Genomic DNA, 22,274 nt, shown 5'->3' on the forward strand with positions numbered 1-22,274 from the left:
TGTCCCCTCTTATAGTCTCACCTGATGGTTTGAAAAGATGAGCTCTCCATCCTGCATTGAGCGCAGGGGCGCGTTGATAACCAGTTGCTTCACTGGCTCAAAGGAATTGGTGAGTTCCAGAACAATATTGACTCCGAAAAGTATGTATTTGGTAAGAGTTCACATGTCTGACATTCACTCTTGTCCGATTCCTTGCAGTTTGCAGCTTGACCCCAGCGAAGAGTTCCTCGTGGTAGATGACGAAGTTCAGGTAAGGATTTGGCTTATTCTACACAGTTCAATAAAAGAAGGCCAGACTGTAACCTGTTGCTTGCTCCCTTATTCAGGTGTGGAGAGAAAATATGAAGTTCGGGGAATAATGCCTCCGGCGGTAAAATTAGGTAAGTCTATTGTGGTGAGAAGAGTTCCCCTTGTTTGTCCCTTTGTCTCACCTTGTTGTCCTTTTGTTCCCCTTAGGGGCCGGGGTACGGCGAGGATGCAATGGAGACTGCGCCGACCTGTGAAGAGGAATAGTACCCCCGGCGGCAATCGGGTAAGTCTATGGGGGTAGTTACTATTGCCTCTGTTTATTCCCTTGGCTCACCTTTGCTGTTCTTGTGTTCCCCTTAGGTGCCAGAGTGCGGCGGGAACGTGCAGAAGGATGCGGTGGATCGTGAGGATGCTGCGAAGGCTGGTGAGTTCAGCGTGGCGCTGCAGCAGGCGAGGCGGCGCGCGTAAAATGCTTCTTTCTTCCAGCTCGAAGGCGTGGTGGATCCGGAATTCAGGTAAGGATCAAAGGTTTTGCTCTTATTCTAACCTCTTCTCCTTCTGTTCCTCCCTTTTTCTAGGAGCTGCAGACTCGAGGCGGGCGTGGCAGAAGACTGGATGCAGGCTTGCAGACACGGTGAGCGTTACGCTGCTGGATGCAGAATAACGCGAAGCGTGTGCTGCTCTTCGGGAGTGATTTAAATAGCCTCCAAATTAGTCCCAGGTAAGTATTCCTCCCCAGCCCCACCCGAGTAAAAAATAGTCCCTAGGTAAAATAGTCCCTTCCAAGCCTCATTTGGCTTGGAGCCCTGCAGCATGGTCTGCATCTATGAGCCTGGCGCCATAGGCGCCAGGCCTGACTCTCCATATGAGCCTGGCGCCATAGGCGCCAGGACCGCACCCAAACAGCCCCTAGCAGAGGTTTTTGGGCTTGCTCAAAATAACGTGATGCCTACTTCCGGTGTTGCTGGACCTGGTCTGGTTCCCAGGGGGTAGGCATCATGGCACTCTCGCCATGTTCTTCCCCCCCCATGATTGTAAAGTGCTCTGTTGCTTCCTGAAGCTAGGTCTGCGCTCAAATACCCTAATAATAAAATAAAATTGGGAATACTGGCAACAAAGGTGGCTGTGAATTGTTCTTTCTGATCCCTGAACTTAGGCCTAGATAAATCCTTCTAACAAAATGATGGTACGTAGCTGTTCTCCAGCATGGGGTCTGGCATGGATTCACATGCTTATGAATATTCACTGTTGTCAGGCCATACTCGATAAAATAAACTGTTTCACTTTTCACTTCCAAACTGTCTTTCTCCTGTAAACCAATCACTGAGCTCTGGGTCATACTGCATCCAGCCAGTGACTGCACTCTCCCTAAGACCCTTTTCTGGCACCCATCTTCAGATTTGCACCGCACGTTGAAGTGTCGGGAGTCCTTGTGTTTTGTTCTGTGAGCTTATCTATGATTTATTGCTCTTTTATGATAAAAAGTTTTATTTTTGTCAAATAGAGCCAGTATGCTCTTTTGTTGCTTTGACCGACAAGACGGGATCCATTTGTCGCCATCTTTCGTAACCCCTCAAAGGCAAGAATTGTTGAGTTTTCATCAAAGGTTCCGGAAAGTCATTGGGCCTACACCGCACGCCGGACCATGTCGGAGGAGGACGACGGAGGTTCTCTATTCAGTGGATTGAAGGATTTGTTTATGGAGGACAAACACTCCCAGTGCCTCTTCTGTCTCCATCCGTATCACAAGGTGGCGGATTGCGAAATTTGCCTGGGAATTCACCAAATGCACCATGAAGGATCGGCACAGCAGATTGGCGGCGTGGCTCAATGCCAAGGCCACTACCCCATGCGGCAAGCAGGGGCATGCCTCACCCAGTACCGGCCGGTCTCAGGAGCAGTCCTTTGAGGGTCCCCCATCCGTGGGGGGCCCAAGTCGAGGCCAAGCACTGCAAGTCCGTTTCCATCGGGGTCACCACGCAAGCGGGTCCCTCGATGAGCAGGGCGCAATCAACATCATTGTGTGCATCCATCTCAAAAATCGCTCCAGCTCCTCCTCGAAGAGGAAATCGGCTAACCCCAAGAAGCTGTGGGAAAAACCTGAGAACGCCAAGGCGCCGAATAAGGTGACCGACCTACCCCTGAAGACCCAGATGGTCCAGGGGAAGAAGTCCTTGTCAATTGAGCTGGTGGCGGCTGCTCACTCGAAGGCGAGAGGGCTGACCTGGTCCAGGGTACCCGGCTATGCTCAGAGTGGCTCTTCCTCCGAGGCCGGAGGATTCGGCCACAACGGTGGAGAAAACACCGGAGAAGGAGAAGAAGCCAGCCATGAGCCCAGTTCTGACCCCTCAGGACGCAAAGAGGGGGGGGGGCAGTGGAGGCCTCTACGGTGCACCAAGGCACGGATATTTCTTCATCGGACGATGAGGACATGGCGTCCGTTCACATGGTCATGGAGGATGTGAGGAACGCCGACGACGGTGGAAACTCCGAGGAGAACGACCGCAAATAGGTTGAGTGAAGATGTGGGCGCTGGACCCAGCAAGCCTACTCCCCCTCCACCTCCCAGAGACGTGTCGCTGCACATCATGTCATGTCCACCCTCCCCACGCTGGTGTCGGAGATACAGAAGAGGATGCCGACAGCGCCCCCGCCTCTAGCCGCAGTGGCACCGGGCCCACCGCCGGCGAAGAAGAGGAAACAGCACCCTACGCCACCGTATCAACCACGGCGCATACCCTCCCCCCTCTAGGGATACAGGGACGACGAATACGGACGGAGGCAGCGGCATGAATCCACCACCGCCAGTGTCTCCACCAGACGAAGTGGGATAATTCCACTACATGGTTGTCCACGCGTCAGAGCTCTTCCAGCTGACGCCAGAAGAGCCCAAAAAGGAAGGATTCCTGTACCAGCACTGAGAGGCTAAAAGGAAGACCATTCTGGCAGTGCCTCTCCTGGACAACGTTTGGGATGAAGGCCTGGCGCTGGTGAAGAACCCTGCCTCAGCCCCGGCAAATAGAGACCTGCTGGAGAAGAGGTGCCGGAGTCCGCACCAAAGTGCCTGCGATCACAGCCCTCCCCAGGCTCGGTTGTCTCAGCAGCCGCGAGGAAGAAGTCCTCAAATCCATTGTCAGCCACCGGTGCCCCGGACATCGAGGGGAAGAAGTTGGACTCAATGGGCCGAAAGATGATATACTTGGCAGCAACAACGGTCAAGGCGGCAAAAACTCTTGTGATCCTGGCCAGGTACGACAGGGAGCTGTGGCACAAGATAGCCCTGTTGCTGGATTTCCTCCCCGAAGACAAGCAGGTTGAAGTGCTGGCGATCCTCCAGGAGGGCGAAGTGGCATTGTACCATGCCATCATCGTGGCTGGTTGAAGGCCACCAACTTTCGGCAGGAAGTTCAGATGAGGGTCCTGGACATGTTGTTCGACAGGAACAATCTCTTTGGGAAGGCTGTCGAAGACTAGTTGCAAGCCATCAAGACCGACACAGACGGCCCGGGCCTAGGCACGCTTCAGCAACACTGCCCTTCCTTTGGTGCCTCAGGAAGCAAATCTGGAAGATCGTCAAAGGGTTTCGGCAGCAGATCGTCCTCTTACCGTCAACCCTCCCGTTCCACGACCCAGGATGCCTTCAGAGGTCAATCCAAAAGCCACTGTCGTCGTCGCTCCCAAGGCGGCACGCAGGTACCGAAGCAGGACTGAACCGACCAGGACGTCGAAGCCCCCGCCTACGCATCCCTGTGGGAGGCCAGCTCGCGGGCTTTGTCAGCGAGTGGGAGAAAATCTCCACCGACCGATGGGTGCTGGACTCCCTCGCCCGCAGACACACTCTAGAATTCCAGCTGAAGTGTCTGCAGATACCACTGGTTTCCCGGCAGGAGCAGCACATCCCCCAGCTCCTGCAGGAGGTATGGGCCATGCTAAGAAAACGCGAGATGGAGCGCGTACCAAAGCGACTCCTGGGTGCCAGAGTTTACTCCAGATACTACTTAGTAAAACAGAAGACCGGGGGCTGGAGGCCCATTCGCGACCTATGCCGACTAAACAAGTTCCGCAAGTCCCAAGAATTCAGGATGGTCACGTTGCATCACGTGCCCAGCCAACTGGAGGAAGGGCACTTCCTAACGTCCCCATTCATGAGAAGCATTGGCATTTCCTGCGCTATGTCGTACAGGGAAAGCATTACCAATTCAAGACCCTTCCCTTCCGACTGAAGTCGGCGCATAGGGTGTTTACGAAGTGCCTATCACCAGTGGCGGCCCTCTACGTCTGCAAGGGTACATGTGTTCCTGTACCTCGAAGACTTGCTCATCCGGGCCAAGTCAAGGGAAATCACTGTCGACCACACGGACAGGCCAGTCAAGCTTCTGGCGGGTCTGTTATTCTAAGTGATTTATCCCTAGTCCTGCTTGATTCCCTCGCAGGATGCTCTGTTCCTGGGGGCCAGGCTCAACACGGGGCCCCTGCCTGGCGGCCCCTTCAGAAGAAAGGATTGTGGCCATCTTGGAAAAGGTACAACGCTGTTGGCGCTGAAGATCGCCACAGTGCGATCCATTAAGTCATTGCTCAGCATGATGTTGTGTATCTACCTGATCAGGCTCTGCAGGTTGCGGATGCGACCCCTTCAGGAATTCCTGGACGCCCGGTGGATCCCGGTGTCAGAAGCTTCACGGACAGGATTGTTCTTGACGAGGAGTTCCATCGAGCGATAAGGTGGTGGGGCATGTGCTCCTACATCGCCGGGGGTACAGACTTTCAGGGTCCCTCGTACCAGTAGACGGTCACCACGGACGCTTCACTGGAGGGATGGGGAGCCCACACCGGACGTCTCCACGCCAGAGGCCTGTGGCTACCGGAGGAGAGTGATCTCCACATCAATGTCCTGGAGCTACGGGCAGTGTTCTGGGCCCTCTTTTTCATTACTTCTGTCCCTCAAGGGCAAAGTGGTGAGGGTCTTCACTGAAAATACCACCACGATGTTCTACATCGGGAAGCAGGGGGGCACCAGATCTCCAACGCTCTCCAGAGAGACACAGGACTTGTGGCACTGGACTGTTGGCCAGGGGATGTTTCTCATTCCTTTTCACCTGGCGGGCGTCAAGAACACAGTCGCTCACACTCTCAGCAGGGAGCTCCACTCTTGCCACGAGTGGGAGCTTCGGCAGGATCAAGTGGACAACCTCTTCCTCAGGTGGGGCAGACCTCAGATCGACCTGTTTGCGACGGCGGCGAACACCAAGTGCCATAGGATCGTCACCAGGTTCCACCAGCCGGGGAGCCTGGGGGACGCTTTCTCTTTCCTGTTGGAAGGCCTGTTCCTATACGCATTCTCACCATTTCCTCTACTACTACGAGTCATCAGTCAACTCAAAGTGCTGGTGCAGGATGATCCCTGTCGCCCCGGCATGGCCGAGGCAAATTTAGTACCCGGACCTTCTCAGCCTGTCGACGTCACCTCCAGTCAAGCTGCCAGATAGCTGAACCTGAAGGCCTGGCTCCAGCAGTCTTATTGTTTGGTGTGTACGAGCTACCGGCGGAATGCAGGGAGGTCCTTGCCAGGGCCAGGGCATCGTCGACTCTTTGTGCTATGGGCACAAGTGTAAGCGGTTTGCGACTTGGTGCCGGTCGCAGAAGGTCAACCCTCTGAGGGCCTCAGATCCTTCCATATTTGTTGTCGTTGGTTAAGGCGGGGCTGGCACACGCCACCGTCAAAGTGCATCTGGCGGCTATCTCCCGCTACACCAGGTGTCTGGGACGGTCCTCTTTGGTCACACCGTCTAGTCAAGGAGTTCCTCAAAGGACTGTTTCGATCGTTCCCGCCAGGCAAGGCGCCTGCTCCAGCGTGGGAACTCAGTGTGGTGCTGAAGCGGCTCATTGGGGGGGGGCCCTCAAACCTATGCATCAAGCTCCTCTCAAGTTCCTTTTGTGGAAGACAGCTTTTCTTGTGGCCATCACCTCCGGCAGGAGGGTAGGTGAGATCCAGGCCTTGTTCTGCAAGCGGTCTTATCTGACTTTCCACAAGATGAGGATGGTGCTGCAGATGCACCCTTCCTTCATGCCAAAGGTCCCGTCGGAGTTCCATCTCAACGAACCTTTGGTGTTGCCTGTGTTTTTACCGACACCTACGTCGCCAGCTGTAAGGACTTTGCACTCGCTGGATGTGGCTGGAGCACTGAAGTTCTATGTGGCACGCACGAAGAGTTTCCGGAAGACGTCCCAACTTTTCGTGAACTTTAGTCCAGTGAACCATGGGACAGCTTTGTCCAAGGCTTCCATCTACAGGTGGCTCTCTGGCTATATGTGCACTGTCACCGGTTGGCAAACCGACTGCTGCCGGTACATCCAAGAGCCCATTCCACCAGAGCGGTCGCTGCGACAACGGCGTTCCTGTCTGGTGTGCCCCTGCTGGACATCTGCAGGGCTGGTACGTGGAGGTCGACGCACACCTTCACAGGTTTCTACTGTGTCGACAGGGATTCCAGAGAGGAGTCCAGGGTCGGCTGAGCAGTGCTGCGCAACCTGTTGTTTTAAAGGTGAGCCTGGTCCGGAGGTAAGAGTAATTGCTTCTGGTGAGCCTTTTCACCTCCTGTGGTTGTGTATGTATGTACTGCTATGTATTCTTTATTCATGAGCATGTGAATCCATGCAAGACCCCATGCTGGAGAAGAAACAAGTTACTTACCTGTAACTGTTGTTCTCCAGCATGGATTCACATGCAAACCCTCCCTCCTGCCCCTCTGCGGCTCTTCTTGGTCATACTGCCACTTTACGTGTCACCAGATCTGAAGATGGTTGCAATAGGAGGGGCTTAGGGAGAGGGCAGTAATTGGCTGGTGGCAGTAAAACTGACAGTTTTTTCTCTTACCGAGGATTCCCAGCCCGACGACAGGGAATATTCATGAGCTGTGAATCCATGCCAGACCCATGCTGGAGATCAACAGTTACAGGTAAGTAACTTGTTACTTTTTCATACTCCCCTTAACACATGGAAGAGAGAAAGCATCCTAAGATTGTGGGGAGGGGGGGCGGAACAGCGGGTGGAGTGACAGTGCCTGCCTGCCTCATGAGTGCCACCAATAATAGGGAATATAAGTTATCAGCTCAAGGTTCTCAATGCATCCTTGCCTCCATGCAGCCTTGTTATGTTTTAGATGAACTGTCTTCACCATTTCACGTAACTTAATCTACCTATTAAGTTGTACTATTACCTATGCAGTCTGATGATAAACAATGAGCTTTGGATTCAAGGCTAGACAGGCTACAAAACGTCCTGGTAAGCTCTGGGTGTGATGTCTGATAATTATTGGGCAAGTTTGCATCACCTTCATCAATCTCCCTCTTTCGTCCCTGCAGAATCAACAGCCAGGACAGCACGTCGGAATTGCTGGTAGAAACTGTAGGAACCAAGATTCTCAATAGCAGAGATGCCAAAGGAAGGTAATGGAAATGTGTCAATTCTAGTCTAACATAACATTCAGCTTGTGATTGGCATAAATTGTGAACGGCTGTGGTGGTCATTTCCAAGTTTGGTTGATGGACATTGTAGCACTTGCCACACAGGGTGATCCATGCGACATCCCAGTCGTTCTTCGTCCAGACTCCGAAGACATCTGTACCCTTTGTACAGAGTTTGGAGCATTACTCGCACGGCATAGAAAATACTTTGATCACTGTGATGGTGGAAATGCATTGGAGGGACAGAGCCTCCTTGTCCTATACCTCATTCATTTGTGTGTTCTGATAATTGTCTGCACAAGAGTTTAGGTTGTATGACTGGCAGTGCAGCTCCTTGTTTTGTTCTTGGTGGACAAAGACCCATGGGATACCTTTAGGGCACCCATAGGTAGGGGTACAACCCTGTACTCCTAGTGTAAGTTTTGGGCACGTGTGTTGCCCACAGAGCTGGGTATGGGCTGGTCACAGCGGCATGCTGATGTGACAGTGGCTTTAGGTATCCTCCATCCTGCCATAGGAATCAATGGATTCGTACACAAAGGCAAGATGCCCTCTGGTGGCCTTTTGGTTTCCTTTGCCTTACCACCTTGCTTCGCAAAGTCCTGAGAAGCCCTGGCTCTGTCCCCTTCCCCTGAATGGTTGTTGGGTGGAAGGACCATATATGGCTCTGGCTGGCGCTGCCTCCTGCCAGACTGCCTGAAGTCTTCCCAGGGGCTGCTTGTTGTGGGTACACCCTAGGGGGAGGCCTACCTGAATGGAGTGAGTAGTCCATATGCATTCTGTGTTGAGTGTCTGGTTTTGGTTGTGAGACACAATGTCTGAGGCAGCCCTGACTGAAACTGGAATGAATGCAGTGTGGTGCAATGAAAGGCTGGGGAGTAGTCCCCATTCCACATTCTGTGTTGTGGGTGTCTGGTTTCTGGTGAATAGCATGGATGCCTGAGAGACAGATCGGGTGCTGCCTGCATGAATGCACTTGTGTGTGATTGGCTGACTGAGCCTGGCTCCGTCTTAGTGAATGGGGACTGTTATGTATAACAATGGGCCTCACACGCCTCCTTGTCAGAAGCTGAAACGAGAAACCTGAAGCAGAAGCTAGAATAAAGAAGCTTGCATCCTAGAATCCAGTTGGAAGAAGAAGTCTGTGGTTGCATCTCTTCATCAAATCCGAAAACCACTGTGCTGATTCAAGGACTGAACTATAGAGGATCTGGATAGGTGACTTCTTCATGTATCCACGAGGGAACATCGTGCAACTGCTGCTCTTCACCCAAAGTGTCTTGGAAGCCAGTCCTGTGTGCCTGCCACCGGAGAAAGGATCTTAGTGGGTCCCGAAGGGGAGTGTCTGAACATCTTGTAAGACCAGATGTTAGTCTGTGTCGCCCAGGGTACGGAAGAGTGTTTGTGACAGCAGAAAGCCAAGTTGCTCTTTATCGCCCAGAAGAAGGGGGGTATCCTGGCATAGTGCTGCCTGATGCCGGGAACTGCAAAAGTTCCAAACCTCTGAATAATCCTTCAAAGGGCATCTCTGTCACGAAATCTGCCCACTTGTCCACACTGGATATGGTCCAGGGTCACTGCTTGCAGTGGAGTGTCCGCCGGTAGGTTTCCTGTCATCAAAATCCAAAGAAGACATCCTGAGTGTACAGATATGGTGAGGGTCCTCAGTCCAGTCCAGTGGGCGTGTCCAGGTTACCAGAAGCCATCCTGAGGGTCCGGGCTACAGCACCGAAGACCCAAAAAGCAGTAAACCGCAGAATCCGGGAACCCAACATTTCTGCCATTGCACACGTCTCCACGGAAAGTCAGCCAAGGCCATCAAGTGGCTTGTCTTCTTCAGCAAGGCCTTGTCGAGGTCCACAGCAAGTTTCACCTTTGTGGGACATCAACAGCCGGAATAACGACCCACCAATGGAGACCACCACGAAGACCGAAGGTGCTGCCTTTCTGGAACTGGTTGGTTCCCTTCTTGTTGACACTGACATCTCAGTAGCGACTCCTTCCAAGGGGTGGGTCCATCCTCGAGGGGTCGAGTAATGCTAAGAAACTCTACCACTTTGCCTGCCAAGGCATCCAAGGTACTGTGACGAGTAAGAGTTTCTTCCATCCTCAGGATTCATCAAAGGGTCCCAGATTTGTCTTGGATCCTGTTCTCCTGGGGCTTGCCAGGTACTTTGGGGTAGTGGGAGCTGTAGAAAGAGAAGCAGACTATTATGGAACCTATTTGGACCTGGCTGTAATATACAAGATAAAGTACACCTTAATGTTTCCTTACAGGTTTCCCAGGTGAGAGGGATCTTCACACAGTATTGTTTATCTACTCCAAAGAAAGCCATCTGCCAATGTTCCTAATCTAACCTGCCTTCCTACAGTAATCTATAAAGTTACACCTTGCTTAGAATTCCCATACTTTTGAATTAACTCTCAGCAGTTGGTGCATTTTTACTGATTCAAAGTATATTGTGGTACCACATAGTGTGCATATTATTGCCATTATTAGGATAGTGTTGCCTGAGTGCAAGGGGTTATTTATGTGTAAATCTTTACCTGAACCCTATCTTATATAGAAGTACTATGTTGGCACATAACATGGAGCGTGGACATTCCTTTGTTACGAATTGGGGGATTCACTGTACCTAAGGACCAGCCTGCATCACCTCCCATAAGTCTCAGCCTTGGTTGCTCGTCCAATGCGACTATTAGAGAACCTTCGCTGGGGTGCTCTGTGCCTCTACCCCAACTGTATAGGGGGCAGAAATACAGATACCCGCTCCAGTCTTTACATTCAGGCTATGGCCCACTTACGCACTGGCCTTCCATGCTGCAGTCCACTGCACAGAAGCACGCTTACCTTGCAATTGTGTTTTTATGTATGAGTTTGCTTCCTACATAAATATTTTGAGGTTCCCACATGCTCCCTCTCCTTGCTGTCCACCAGTTTCACCCCAGAGTTTTCCTAAACGGTTTATCTCAACACACTGGCCTTTAAAAAGGTCAGTGCTGTGCTGTACAGTCTTCTGCTATGGATACTATGTGATAGGAAAGATTTTCTTTTTGCACCTTCACTCCATAGATTCCTATGGGATCCTGAATCTTTTTGCAATTTTTTTAATCCTATCCTGACTTTTGGAGTTAAACCCTTCTCCTTTTCTTCCCTTACCCGTTTTGCTCATTCTTATGGAGGATACTAACTAGTTCCTAAGACTGTCAGTATTCGGAGATTTTCTCTTTTGGAATTCTTGTATTTTCACAATTGCACACATCACTACTTTGTATCCCTATAACTGTTTACCCAATGGCTTTTGGATACTTTGACAAAGTGACAAGACAAGCTGGTGGCAGCTGTGTGATTTTTTACCGTTTTAGCGATTTTCTTTTATATTTATTTTGTACACTTTTACCACAAATGGCTACTAAGGGTGGCTAGACTTGCGGTGGAACCGGACTTGCTGTGCTTGGCCTTGTCTTGGTCCCCCACGGATACAGTGCTCTCAAAGGACTTAAAACCCTGCTCCTCGGACCAGCCGGTCCTGTGTGAGGCATGACCCTGCACGGGGCAGAGGCCTTGGTGTTCAGACACGCTGCCAGTCTACTGTGTCTATCCTTCATTGTCTTCTTGGAGACGCCGAGGCAAATCTCACACTCTCCTTCCTTGTGGTCCGGATGAAGACAGTAGAGGAATTGCAGGTGCTTGTCCTCCACAAACCTGTTCCGCAGCCCGCACTTGGTGCAGCTCCTGAAGAGGGATCTTCCTTCCTTCTCCTCTCTCATAGTCTGAGGGCGAGAAGTAGCCTCAATAGCCTTCTGAAAACTTTGACGATCTTTGCCCTTGAGGGCCGCTCAAATTCGCCATAAATGGATCCCCGCTGTCGGCAGAAGGAGAGAAGAGCGCACAGGCTCTCTCTGGCCAAAGATAGAACCTTATTCCACAAAAAAAAACATAGAAGTAGCTCGCGGAGCAAATTCGAGGACTCCCAACACTGAAGTGTGCGGTAAAAATCTGAAGATGGCTACCAGAGGAGGGTCTTAGGGAAGAGGCCCGTCATTGGATGGGGCAGTATGACCCAGAGGACAGTGATTGGTTTAGAGGAGAAATACAGTTTGTAAATGAAAGTGAAACTGTTTTTCTTTTTACCGAGGATTCCCAGCCTGATGACAGGGAATATTCATGAGCATGTGAATCCATGCCAGACCCATGCTGGAGAACAATAGTTACAGGTGAGTAACTTGTTCCTTCTGTTTTTCCTGCATCTGTTTACTTATATTTTGAATACTGGTATTTAATGAATATGCAATCTTATTTCTAATGGTGAATATGGTTTTTGATTACATTACTTATCTGTGATTTTGTGATGCTTAGTGTTTTCATAAAGGCCTAATACATGTATTTTCATTTCTTGATTAACATCAATTATTGGTGTTGTGTGGACGCTTTGAGGCCCTATACCACTCACACCTTTCCTGAGACTAAGCCTTGACTGCTCTTCCAGTCTACCTTGATTGGGTTTTGACTTACCTCTGTGTCTTTCCTGTTCACCATAAATAGGGGGGCCTTCCGGAAATTCTCATCCAGGGGCTGATTTTAGAAATCCATCTTAACACTATGGGCCTCATTACAGGTTTGGCGATAAGTGGATAAAGTGGCGGTAACGTAATTACTGTCATTTTACCGCTGTGCCGAATTGAAATCCAGACTATTTGTTCAAATTCTGCTGGCGGAATTACCACAAATATTTGGCAGAATTGGCTCCAGAAACAAATGGTATTTCCACCGTATTATACATGGAAATACTGCCGAAAAGCAGTGGTAATTCTTCCAAAAACACAGTGCAGTTACCTCCACCCAAAAGGTGGAGTTGAATGCGTACAGGTGCACCCAATCCACTCAGTACAACATAAGGCCCACACCTGACCCAAACACACATCAAGCAGCATGCAGCCACAACCACATGTGAAATATGGAATCCACAACCTGCTGCTATTCATTGAGCTACACTGGCATGCAAGGCCTCAGCAAGGAAGGAGACGGGCACCACAAAGGCGCAGGAGACGTGTGCTACGGGTGGGGCACTGTGAGAAACCTGAAGGTGTCTCACCCACTAGTACCCGGAGATCTGTCATCCAGGTGACCAGGACACAGGCATCGATTTTTGGATCTAGTTTCTGGGGGATGGACTAGAGCAGGAGGAGGACCTCAGAGAGGGGTGGTGTTAGGGAGAATTCTCAGAAATGTGCTAATTGCTCTCTACCTTAGTGACCCTCAACAACTTTGCTGGATTTTAGAACTTTTAATTTTTAACCTGGAGAGTGAGACCCTTTTTTCCCCACTCTCTCATGAATTTTAATGTGATTTGAACTCAAGTATGGAGTCTGGCAAACTCCATAGGCATAATCTTTACAGTGTACCACACAGCACCTTCAGTGCAGTGGCACTGGGAAGTCTCTCAGATTTCCCAAAGGTTTAAATACTTTCTCTTGGATAAACTACTGCTTCCCAGAGAATAGAAAGTGAAATTGACTTTACTAGTCTTTCCAAATTCCTAGACCCAGCACAGACCATCTTACAATGTAGTGCTGGGGGCGTTAAATAGTATCCCCTGTGTCTAAAAATTCATGTGGCAGTCAAATGCAACCCTTTCCTATTGAAAAGGCTGGTGGCGTAGTTTTACAACAAACTACCATGATTTTCCCTGACCGCGAACACTGGTAGCTAAAACTCACAGGAGCCATGTTTTTCAAGATGGCGCCTTAAACCCCTTTGTTTTCCCCCTTTTTTCACTGTTTCTTTTTGGAAAGGTCCTTCTAGAGTTTCTCTGCGCGCCAAACCAGGTTTGGTCCCTTTGTTCGTGTGCCTTTGGCGGGCTTCAGGACTGAAGACCGCCTCTGGCGTCAGAGTGTCTGGGGTGGGCAGGAAGTGACGGAGGTGCCCGAAACTCCCTGTGCTTAGTCTCCTAGGAGACCCAAATGCACTTTGGTGTGATTGCCTGGCTGTCTGTCTGGCATGGACAGCCACCCTGCTGGGTGAGTGACAGCTGCGCTGGAGTGAAAGGGAGAGAACTGTTTAAAAGGCGAGTCTCTTGGACTGGAAAGCAGAGTCGACCACTGGAACGAAAGAACCAAAGAAGAGCTGAAGAGGACGGGTGCTGCAACTCCTGGACCGTTGGTTTGCCCGGTGAAGCCCTACTGCTGGTCCGAATTGCCAATTTCATCTCGACGGAGAAGCCCCTTCAAGGACGACTTCTCCCTTTGAGTTGGTGGGACCAATAAACTCGTATGCCACCTGGATACCATTCTCAAGGCTGGTTAGGATTAACCAGGGCAAGGAACACCAGCTTGTGTGCTTGAATCTACAGCTACTGGAACTGAAGTGACTCCATTTTTGTTAGCGTTTTCCGACGATCCCGTGCAGTGCAGGAGGAGTCCTACGTCCTCTCTCTTGTCCCCACAACTGAGGCTCAGGAACAGTGAGATCTGCAGGAACTGCCAGGAACCAACGACTTCAGCTGCATTTGTTTCTTCATACTAAGGTAATGTGCCAAACCGATTGAGAGAACGCCACTCTCGCTGTGAAAGTTTGAAACTTTCCCAACTTGCAGGCCTAATCAGCTTGTGACCCAACATATGAATCTTTTTTGCCTAAACTACTTCTGAGAACTTTAGCAAAGACTTTACCGTTTGATACCAGAACTGCTCATTCCTATCCAGAACACTAGCCCATTGACTTTGGCCTAGGCCTATAGACTTTAATTGAACTCTTCTGGTGAACTGAACTATTTCCACAGTCTAACAAGTATATGTGATCTATTCTACTTACCTTATGCCTTTTTGCTCACTTCTAAGTAACTGAACTGCCATTTGGCTCCTATTTCAGGGGAGCTCAAACTCTCAAGCTTGCCCTTGTCTTCCCTCCTTCTTATAACTTTTGCTTCCTCTGTTGACAATATCTAAGAACTCCTGGCTCCACCGAATCGTGAACTATCTGACTGTGTGATCCTCGACAACAGGAACCCGGTTCCACTTGACACTGGCTCCGGCCTATTGACTTTTGAATTTCTGTCTAAGAGTGTTCCCCGATTCTGTCTCCCTTGACAAAAGTATTGCCTATTATTTTTGCCCCCAACTCTCTCTGGGTATCTCAGGTGCTAAGTGTGTTTTTGTCCCGGTAACATTTCTTGCTGCGGATACGCGTTTCTTAAGTAAGACCGAACTGTCATTACTGTCAAAAAGTGATCGCAAGTGTATTCCCGGTAACGTCTTTTGTTTCATAACACCGGTCCGCTAAAACACAGGGTACTTACCTTGAAGTATACTGTACAAAGTGAATTGGTTAGTTGTAGTATATTTTACGTGTGGTTTTCGAATTAATAGAAGTGTCTCGTTTATAACAACTGGTTTAAAAATAAATGTACTTATATTTTTTACCTGAAACCTTGAGTCAGTGTTTGCTTGAGTCACAGTAATTGTGGTCCCTTTGTGTAATCTCTGCTACTGCTCATATACTCTTGAGATAAGCCTGGCTGCTCCGCTACTGCTACCACTTTAACATAGTAGTATGGGCTTGTACCAAAGGTAAAACTTGTATTGCCACCTGTGGTCTTAATTGTGTCTAGTGGTCCCTAAGAGAACTGCACGGGATTCTGCCTAACAACTACTCTTCCTTTGGTAGATCGAGGGGAGCTGCCAGTCAAAGGGGCCAACATAGGAGTACCAGAGGTGGAAAATAAGGTACTCGAGGTGCCAAAGCCGCTCGGACAGTTGCCTCTTTGCCCTCAGGCACTGCCGCTTCAGCTCAGTCATGAGGCCATGTCCCATGGTTCGCCGGTTGGGGGAAGGCTTGAGCAGCATCTTGTAGAATGGCGTGCCATTACTTCAGATGTATGGGTTCTGGAGATCATAGCCCACGGCTACTGTCTTCCTTTCCGGCAGAGGCCTCGCGACAATCCACCGGGGAAGCTCTCTTTGAAGAGTCCGGATCCGCTCCTTGCGCAGGAAATCAAATCTCTGTTGGAGAAAGGCACCATAGAACTGGTGCCTGTAGCGGAGAGGAACAAGAGATGGTATTTCCCATATTTTTTGATCCCAAAAAAAGACGGGGGATTGAGACCCATCATGGACTTGCGTGGTTTGAACAAGCTCCTCAGGAAGGACAAGTTCAAGATGGTTACACTCTCTCAAGTCCTCCAGGCCCTTCAACTTCAGGACTGGTTGGTGTCTCTGGACCTCAAGGATGCTTACTTTCATGTGCCGATTCATCCCAAGCACAAGAAGTACCTGAGATTTGCAGTTGGCGACTCGCATTTTCAGTTTCGGGTCCTGCCGTTCGGATTGACCTCCGCCCCGAGGGTCTTCACCAAACTCATGGTGGTGGCAGCGAATCTCAGGAAAGCGGGGATTCACGTCTACTCCTACCTGTACGATTGGTTGATCATGGCGCGCTCTCCTGAGTAAGTCCTGGATCATCCGTCAGTCACCTGCCACTCCCTTCACAGCCTGGGCTTCTCCCTCAACTTAAAGAAGTCCCACTTGACACCTAACCAGCGGCTCCAGTACATCGGAGCAGTGCTAGACACATCCCTGGGGCTGTGTTCCCCTCCCCAGGTGAGGGCTCATCACATTCTGCAGATGGTGCACAAGTTTCAACATGCCCAGAGTCTCCCTGCGTTCGAGTTCTTGAGGTTGCTCGGCCTCATGGCATCCTGCATTCTACTGGTGCCACAGGTCAGGTTGCGAATGAGATCTCTGCAATGGGCTCTCAAGATGCAGTGTCTCAGTCCTCCGGCAGAATGTCGGATCCCGTTAGGGTGCCGCCCTCGGTCACCCAGGGTCTTCTGTGGTGGGCCGTCGAAGGCAATCTGATGAAGGGGGCTCCATTTTGGCTACCCTGGCCGGAGGTAACGATCGTGACGGACGCATCCCTCACGGGATGGGGAGCTCATGCCAACGAGTTGACAGTCAGCGGTCGTTGGTCTCTGTGGGAGTCCAGACTCCATCTCAATCTGTTGGAGCTGAGGGCCATCAGGTTAGCCCTGAAGGCTTTTCTGTCGTCTGTGCGGGAAGAATGTCCCGATTCTGACAGACAATACAGTGGCCATGCACTAACTCAGCACTAACTCAACAAAAGGGGCGGAGGGGGGAGAGATCCCTCTGTGCAGAGAGGCGATGCAGCTCTGGTTCTGGGCCATCCAGCAGGAAATTTCGATCTCGGCAGTTAATCTGGCCGGAGACGAAAACGAGACGGCGGACGCTCTGAGCAGGCAGAGCACAGTCTCTCATGAGTGGGAGTTGGCTCAGGAAGTTCTTTTGGAGATCTTCGCCCTTTGGGGGACCCCACAAGTGGATCTCTTTGCCACCAGTGTCAACCGGAAGTGCGAAAGATTCCGCTCGCAGGAATTTCCTCTAAGAGGAGCCTTAGGGGACGCATTCGTAGTGGAGTGGTCCTTCACACGGCTGTACGCTTTTCCTCCAGTCCCCGTCATTCCGCAAGTGCTACGGAGGTTCGGTTCCCGAGTGATCCTCATTGTTCCGGCATGGGCCAGGAGAGCGTGGTGCCCGGACCTTCTAGACTTGTCCATCTGCCCTCCACGCCGTCTTCCCTACCAAGACGATCTGCTCTCATGGGAGGGGGGTCGGGTTCTCCATCCAGAGGTCAAGTCTCTCAGCCTTCATGCTTGGCATCTGAAAGGTTGAGGTATAAGTATTGGGACCTCCCTGAAGACGTGATGGAGGTGTTGCTTTCGGCCAGAAGGCCTGCAACAAAGTCCCTGTACCGTTGCCGTTGGAGAAAGTTCTGCGACTGGTGCAGGGTACAGAATGTGGATCCTTTTTCATGTGCCATTCCTGTGGTTCTGTCTTTTTTGCTTTCGTTAGCCCACAAGGGCCTGCAAGTGGGTACCATTAAGGGTTACCTGGCGGCGCTGTCCATATTTAAGCACTCGTCTGAGGAGTGTTCTTATTTTAAGATTCCTTTGATTTCTCAGTTTCTGAAAGGGCTAACTAATGTGTTTCCACCATCATCTTTCCAGGTGCCTGGTTGGGATTTGAACTAAGTTTTAAGGTTCCTGATGGGAGCTCCGTTTGAGCCCTTACATTCTTGTTCATTGAGACTCTTGTCTTTTAAGACTGTATTTTTAGTTGCAGTTACTTCCGCTCGCAGAGTGAGTGAGTTGCAGGCACTATCCGCCAAGCCACCTTTCACAGTGTTCCATAAGGACAGGGTTGTCCTTAGGGTTCGTCCTTCTTTTCTTCCGAAGGTTGTGTTCGGAATTTAATTTGAGCCAGAAGGTAATTCTTCCGGCGTGCTATCCTCCTCTGCATCCTGGTAAGGAAGAGAAGAGGCTCCATAGGTTGGATCCTAGCAGAGCTTTAAGTTTCGTCATCTCACTCATGTCCCGGGTCAGAGTGGACGAGCAGCTATTTGTAGGATACGCTGGAAGGCGTTTAGGTCAAGCTGTTTCTAAGCAGAACTTCTCCCGTTGGATCATCTTGACAATCTCTGAATGCTACCGACTGGCGGGTAAGGACCCTCTGGTAGGCTTACGGGCCCATTCTACTAGGGGTGTGGCTGCCTCTACTGCTCTGCAGAGGGGTGTTCCCATTCGTATTATATCTGTGAAGTAGCCACATGGGCCTCTGTCCATACTTTTGTAAAACACTACTCCCTGGATCCTACCCATGGGCAAGATTTAGCCTTTGGTAAGGCGGTCCTCTATTCTGCAATTTGATTGGGCATTCTAAAATTCTAAATTCTTTTCCCATCTCCATACGTTGGTAATGCTTTGGGAGTCTGTCATAGATGTGGAATAAGTCAGAGGACACAATCGCCTCGAAGAACAAGTTAGTTTCTTACCTGGTAATGTTCTTTCGATGGGATGTTCCTCCAACGTATTCCACATCGCACCCTCCCAGCCTGCCCCTCTACAGAATTTCTTATGCAATTGCAGCTTACGTTTCCGCAAGGCTTTCTGTAGTCATACTGGCAGGAGATTGGTGCCACACGTTCTGGGAAAAAACGACAACTGAGGCTATGGGCGTCGTGCGTCCTACATATAACATCCGGTGACGTCGGCGCTCGACGGAGGCCCTCGAGGGACAGCGTATAGACATCATCGACGCAGGAGGCAGACGCCGTAAGATTTTCCGAAGCAGCACAGCTGTGGTGATTACTGTCATAGATGTGGAATACGTCGGAGGAATATCCCATCGAAAGAAGGTTACCAGGTAAGAAAGTAACTTATTCTTCTTACATAAACAATTAATTTATCAGTCATTTATTAAGCCTTCTTCAGAATAGCAATAGAATAGTAACACACAAATATACGTCAATACTGTACACTTTGAGTTTCTGAATCAGACAAGGCCCTTTTGGGATGGCCTACAGACACAACCTACACCCACCTCAGTAACAAGGGTGCTGGGGACATTAATACCTTATTGTTGGCATTCAGAATACTCTTTAAAAAGTAAGGAAAAGGCAAATGTTATTAGAACACAAGAAATTACACATTTTCATAAGCAGGGCAAATACTTTCAGATGGCACTTAAGTCATTCAGTTCAATAGGCTAAGCCAAAGTTAATAGGCCAAAGTCTTTGTATAGGATGCAGCACTTCAGGAAAGTAAATGGAAAAGTCTTTGCACATGTTCTTAGGAGTCTTTGATAAAAAGAAGAACCTAATGTAGGGCCACAAGCTGATTAGACTTGTGAGTTGCAGAAGTTACAAGCACTTCCACGGTAAGAGGTGTTAGGCAGAATCCTGTGTAGCTCCCTTATGGAGCACTACAGAAGATTGAGGCTACAGGTATGAGCAATTAATCCCCTTTGGTATCAGTCTGTACCACAAAGATTTAGTTAGTAGCTGTGGCTAAGCAGTCAGACTCATCTCAAGAGGGAGATGAGCAGTATTCAGGGTTTACAAAATGGGGCTACAGGACTATGGCACAAGGAAACACTGACCAAAGCTTTGTATTAAAAAGAATATATAGATTATTTTACACGCTTCTAGTTCAACACATTAATCACAGTTAATAAAGCAAGTTAAAATCAGTCAACAAAAGTATACACAACTCCCTAGTTAAATTGTAGACAAGTTTGAGCAAGAGTGAAAACTGAGCAACACGGCACAGTGAAACCAAACACAAATGGCACTCTAGCAATTTCTCACAAGGGAGGGAAAGCACAAGTTATACAGGAATATCTTCTTACACACCCTAGAAACAGTTCCCATGAGTTTGTGAACAAGTTTAGGCAAGGCAATACTTCAGCATAGAGAATACTTAAATGGAAACCGAGCAAAATGGCACTTCACAAGTTTTAAAAGTTGGAAGGAAAAGGTGGTTATACGAATTAGGTGCATCAACACAGTTCTAGTTGAGAAGCAATTTAGAGAAGGCAGTTCTAACAAATTCAGCCAGAGTCCATAGTGTCATGATCTCTACTTCCAAAAGGTCAGGGTTTTCCCAACTCCCTTGGAAGCAGATCCATAACCCAGGTTCCGAGTGCCAACCAGTCCCAAATGGGACCTTTTGGACCCAGTCCTGGCGCCATTGGCACCAGGCTCATAAATATGCCCAGTCCCAGCGCTGGAAGCGCCGGGCTCATAATGCTTGGGTGGACTTACCTGCAGCAGACCATGCTGCTTACTTGCCTGCCAGTTGAGCCTCTGATCCTCTTCTGTTTGGAACTACTTTTCCTGTTGGGTGGGGCAGGAGCCACTCCCTAGATTCAGAACACTGGAACTCTTCTGGAAAGCAGGAACTCTTTTCTTACCTAGGCGTGGCTGTGGAAGGAGACACCTAAGCACTACAGGAGGCTATTTAAACCACACCAGATGGATGAATCTTGCTTTGCGTTATTCTGCATCCTCTGCAGCAGAACGTTCATCGTGTCTTCTGATCCTGGGCCTAAGGAAAAAGGCTTACCATCCTGAATCCAGTCTTCAGCAACACCTATAAAGACAAGAAAGAACAGGTTAGCATTACGGTCTTCAGTGACAGCTCTTCACTTACCTGGTCCATCGGCTGTCACCAACGCTTCACACTGCATTCCGGCATCTGAAAGACAAAGGCTTACCTACTCTTCGTGCGCTCCGGAGGTCTTCACACTGCATTCCGGCATCTGAAAGACAAAAGCTTACCAACTCTTCGCACGCCCCGGAGGCCTTCGGCGCTGCATCCCGCATCTGAAAGACAAAACAAGGTGCGTTAAAAGACATTGGGGAACTTTAATACTCATGTGCCATTACTCCTTTCCACATCTAACCCAGTGGGTATTCCGGCACCCTGCAGCCGCTCCGAACTTATACCTGCAAAATAAAAAGACAGTTAGAGCGCATCGTGAAGCAGGCAACAAGCGCTTACTTACGTGCTTCCAGGCGCTTCTATTCATCACACGGGCTCCATCTTCAACTCACTTCAGCCCGTCATCCGCCATCGCCGGAACCCTGCAAAACAAGAAACATCATTACTAAAGACTTTAAAGACATTAGAATTACTCGAAACTTACCGTTCGTGCAGTAAACGATGGACAGCAGTCCTCTGAAGTCAAGAGGCCTGCTCCCCTTATCCAGTGAAGAAACTGGTTACAGCACCCTGCCCCGAGGCAGATGGAGAGCACGGCGTTCACTTACCTAAGGTGAGAGCGTTAACCTTTGGGGTTCTACAGGAGAAGAGAAAGGGAAGAAGAGAGAGACATTCAATAACCACCCAGTTCCTTAATCCCATATTTTCTATCTGCAGACATCTTACCCTTCAGGTCAGACATACAGTGCACAGAGGTCCAGCCCAAAGAGCCAGCCGTGTGTTACACATCACCTTTGCAGATACGGTATACGCCCAGTCAAGACCGGCGCCTCTACGGGAATCAGGTGAGCGTTACACATAGCCCTCTGCCAGAGTCAGTGGTACAGGGCAAAAGGGCCCAGGAGCAAAATGTTCTTGTAGCTGCAGTCAAGTCTTTGGTTAACGATTCGAAAAGGTGGATGCAGAAGGTGAAAGACAATGTTTCCTGCAGCAACTGTGAGGGAATTCAACCAGCTCCGAGATGGGTGTCCAGGTGGCTTAATTGGGAGTTGATTGGTCCCACCAACTCAAAGGGAGAAGTCGTCCTTGAAGGGGCTTCTCTGTCAATGCAAACTTGATGATTTGGACCTGCAGCAGGGCTTCACCGGTCAAACGAAGGGTCCAGGAGTTGCAGCAGTCCTCTACAAGTTCTTCTTCGGTTCCTTCGTCCAGTGGTCAACTCTGCCTTCCAAGCCAAAAGACTTGCCTTTTATTCAGATCTCTCCCATTCATTCCATCCTAGCTGTCATTCACCCAGCAGGGTGGATGTCCTTGCTGGACAGTCAGCCAGCCAATCACCACAGAGTGAATTTGGGTCTCCTAGGAGACTAAGCACAGGGAGTTTTGGGCACCTACTGCACTTCCTGCCTACCCCAGACACTCTGGAGCCAGAGGCGGGTTTCACTCCTGAAACCCGCCAAAGGCTAATGAACAAAGAGACCAAACCTGGTATGGCGCGCAGAGAAACTCTAGAATGACCTTTCCACAAAGACATGGTAAAATAAT

General features: G+C 49.8%; 1 protein-coding gene across 3 annotated transcripts in view; it reads left to right on the forward strand.

The window, feature by feature from the left end:
- Positions 1 to 22,274, forward strand: part of ANKRD52 (ankyrin repeat domain 52) — a 1,656,133-nt gene that overhangs the window by 1,342,804 nt on the left and 291,055 nt on the right. For all 3 annotated transcript variants that reach the window (XM_069653745.1, XM_069653746.1, XM_069653747.1), the window contains one exon: positions 7,612 to 7,695. In XM_069653745.1, the coding sequence (XP_069509846.1) occupies positions 7,612 to 7,695 (84 nt within the window). The remainder of the gene's footprint in view (positions 1 to 7,611; positions 7,696 to 22,274) is intronic.

Source organism: Ambystoma mexicanum, chromosome 3q (genome assembly GCF_040938575.1).
Source record: "Ambystoma mexicanum isolate Mex_15411 chromosome 3q, UKY_AmexF1_1, whole genome shotgun sequence".
Classification (NCBI taxonomy): Eukaryota; Metazoa; Chordata; class Amphibia; order Caudata; family Ambystomatidae; genus Ambystoma; species Ambystoma mexicanum.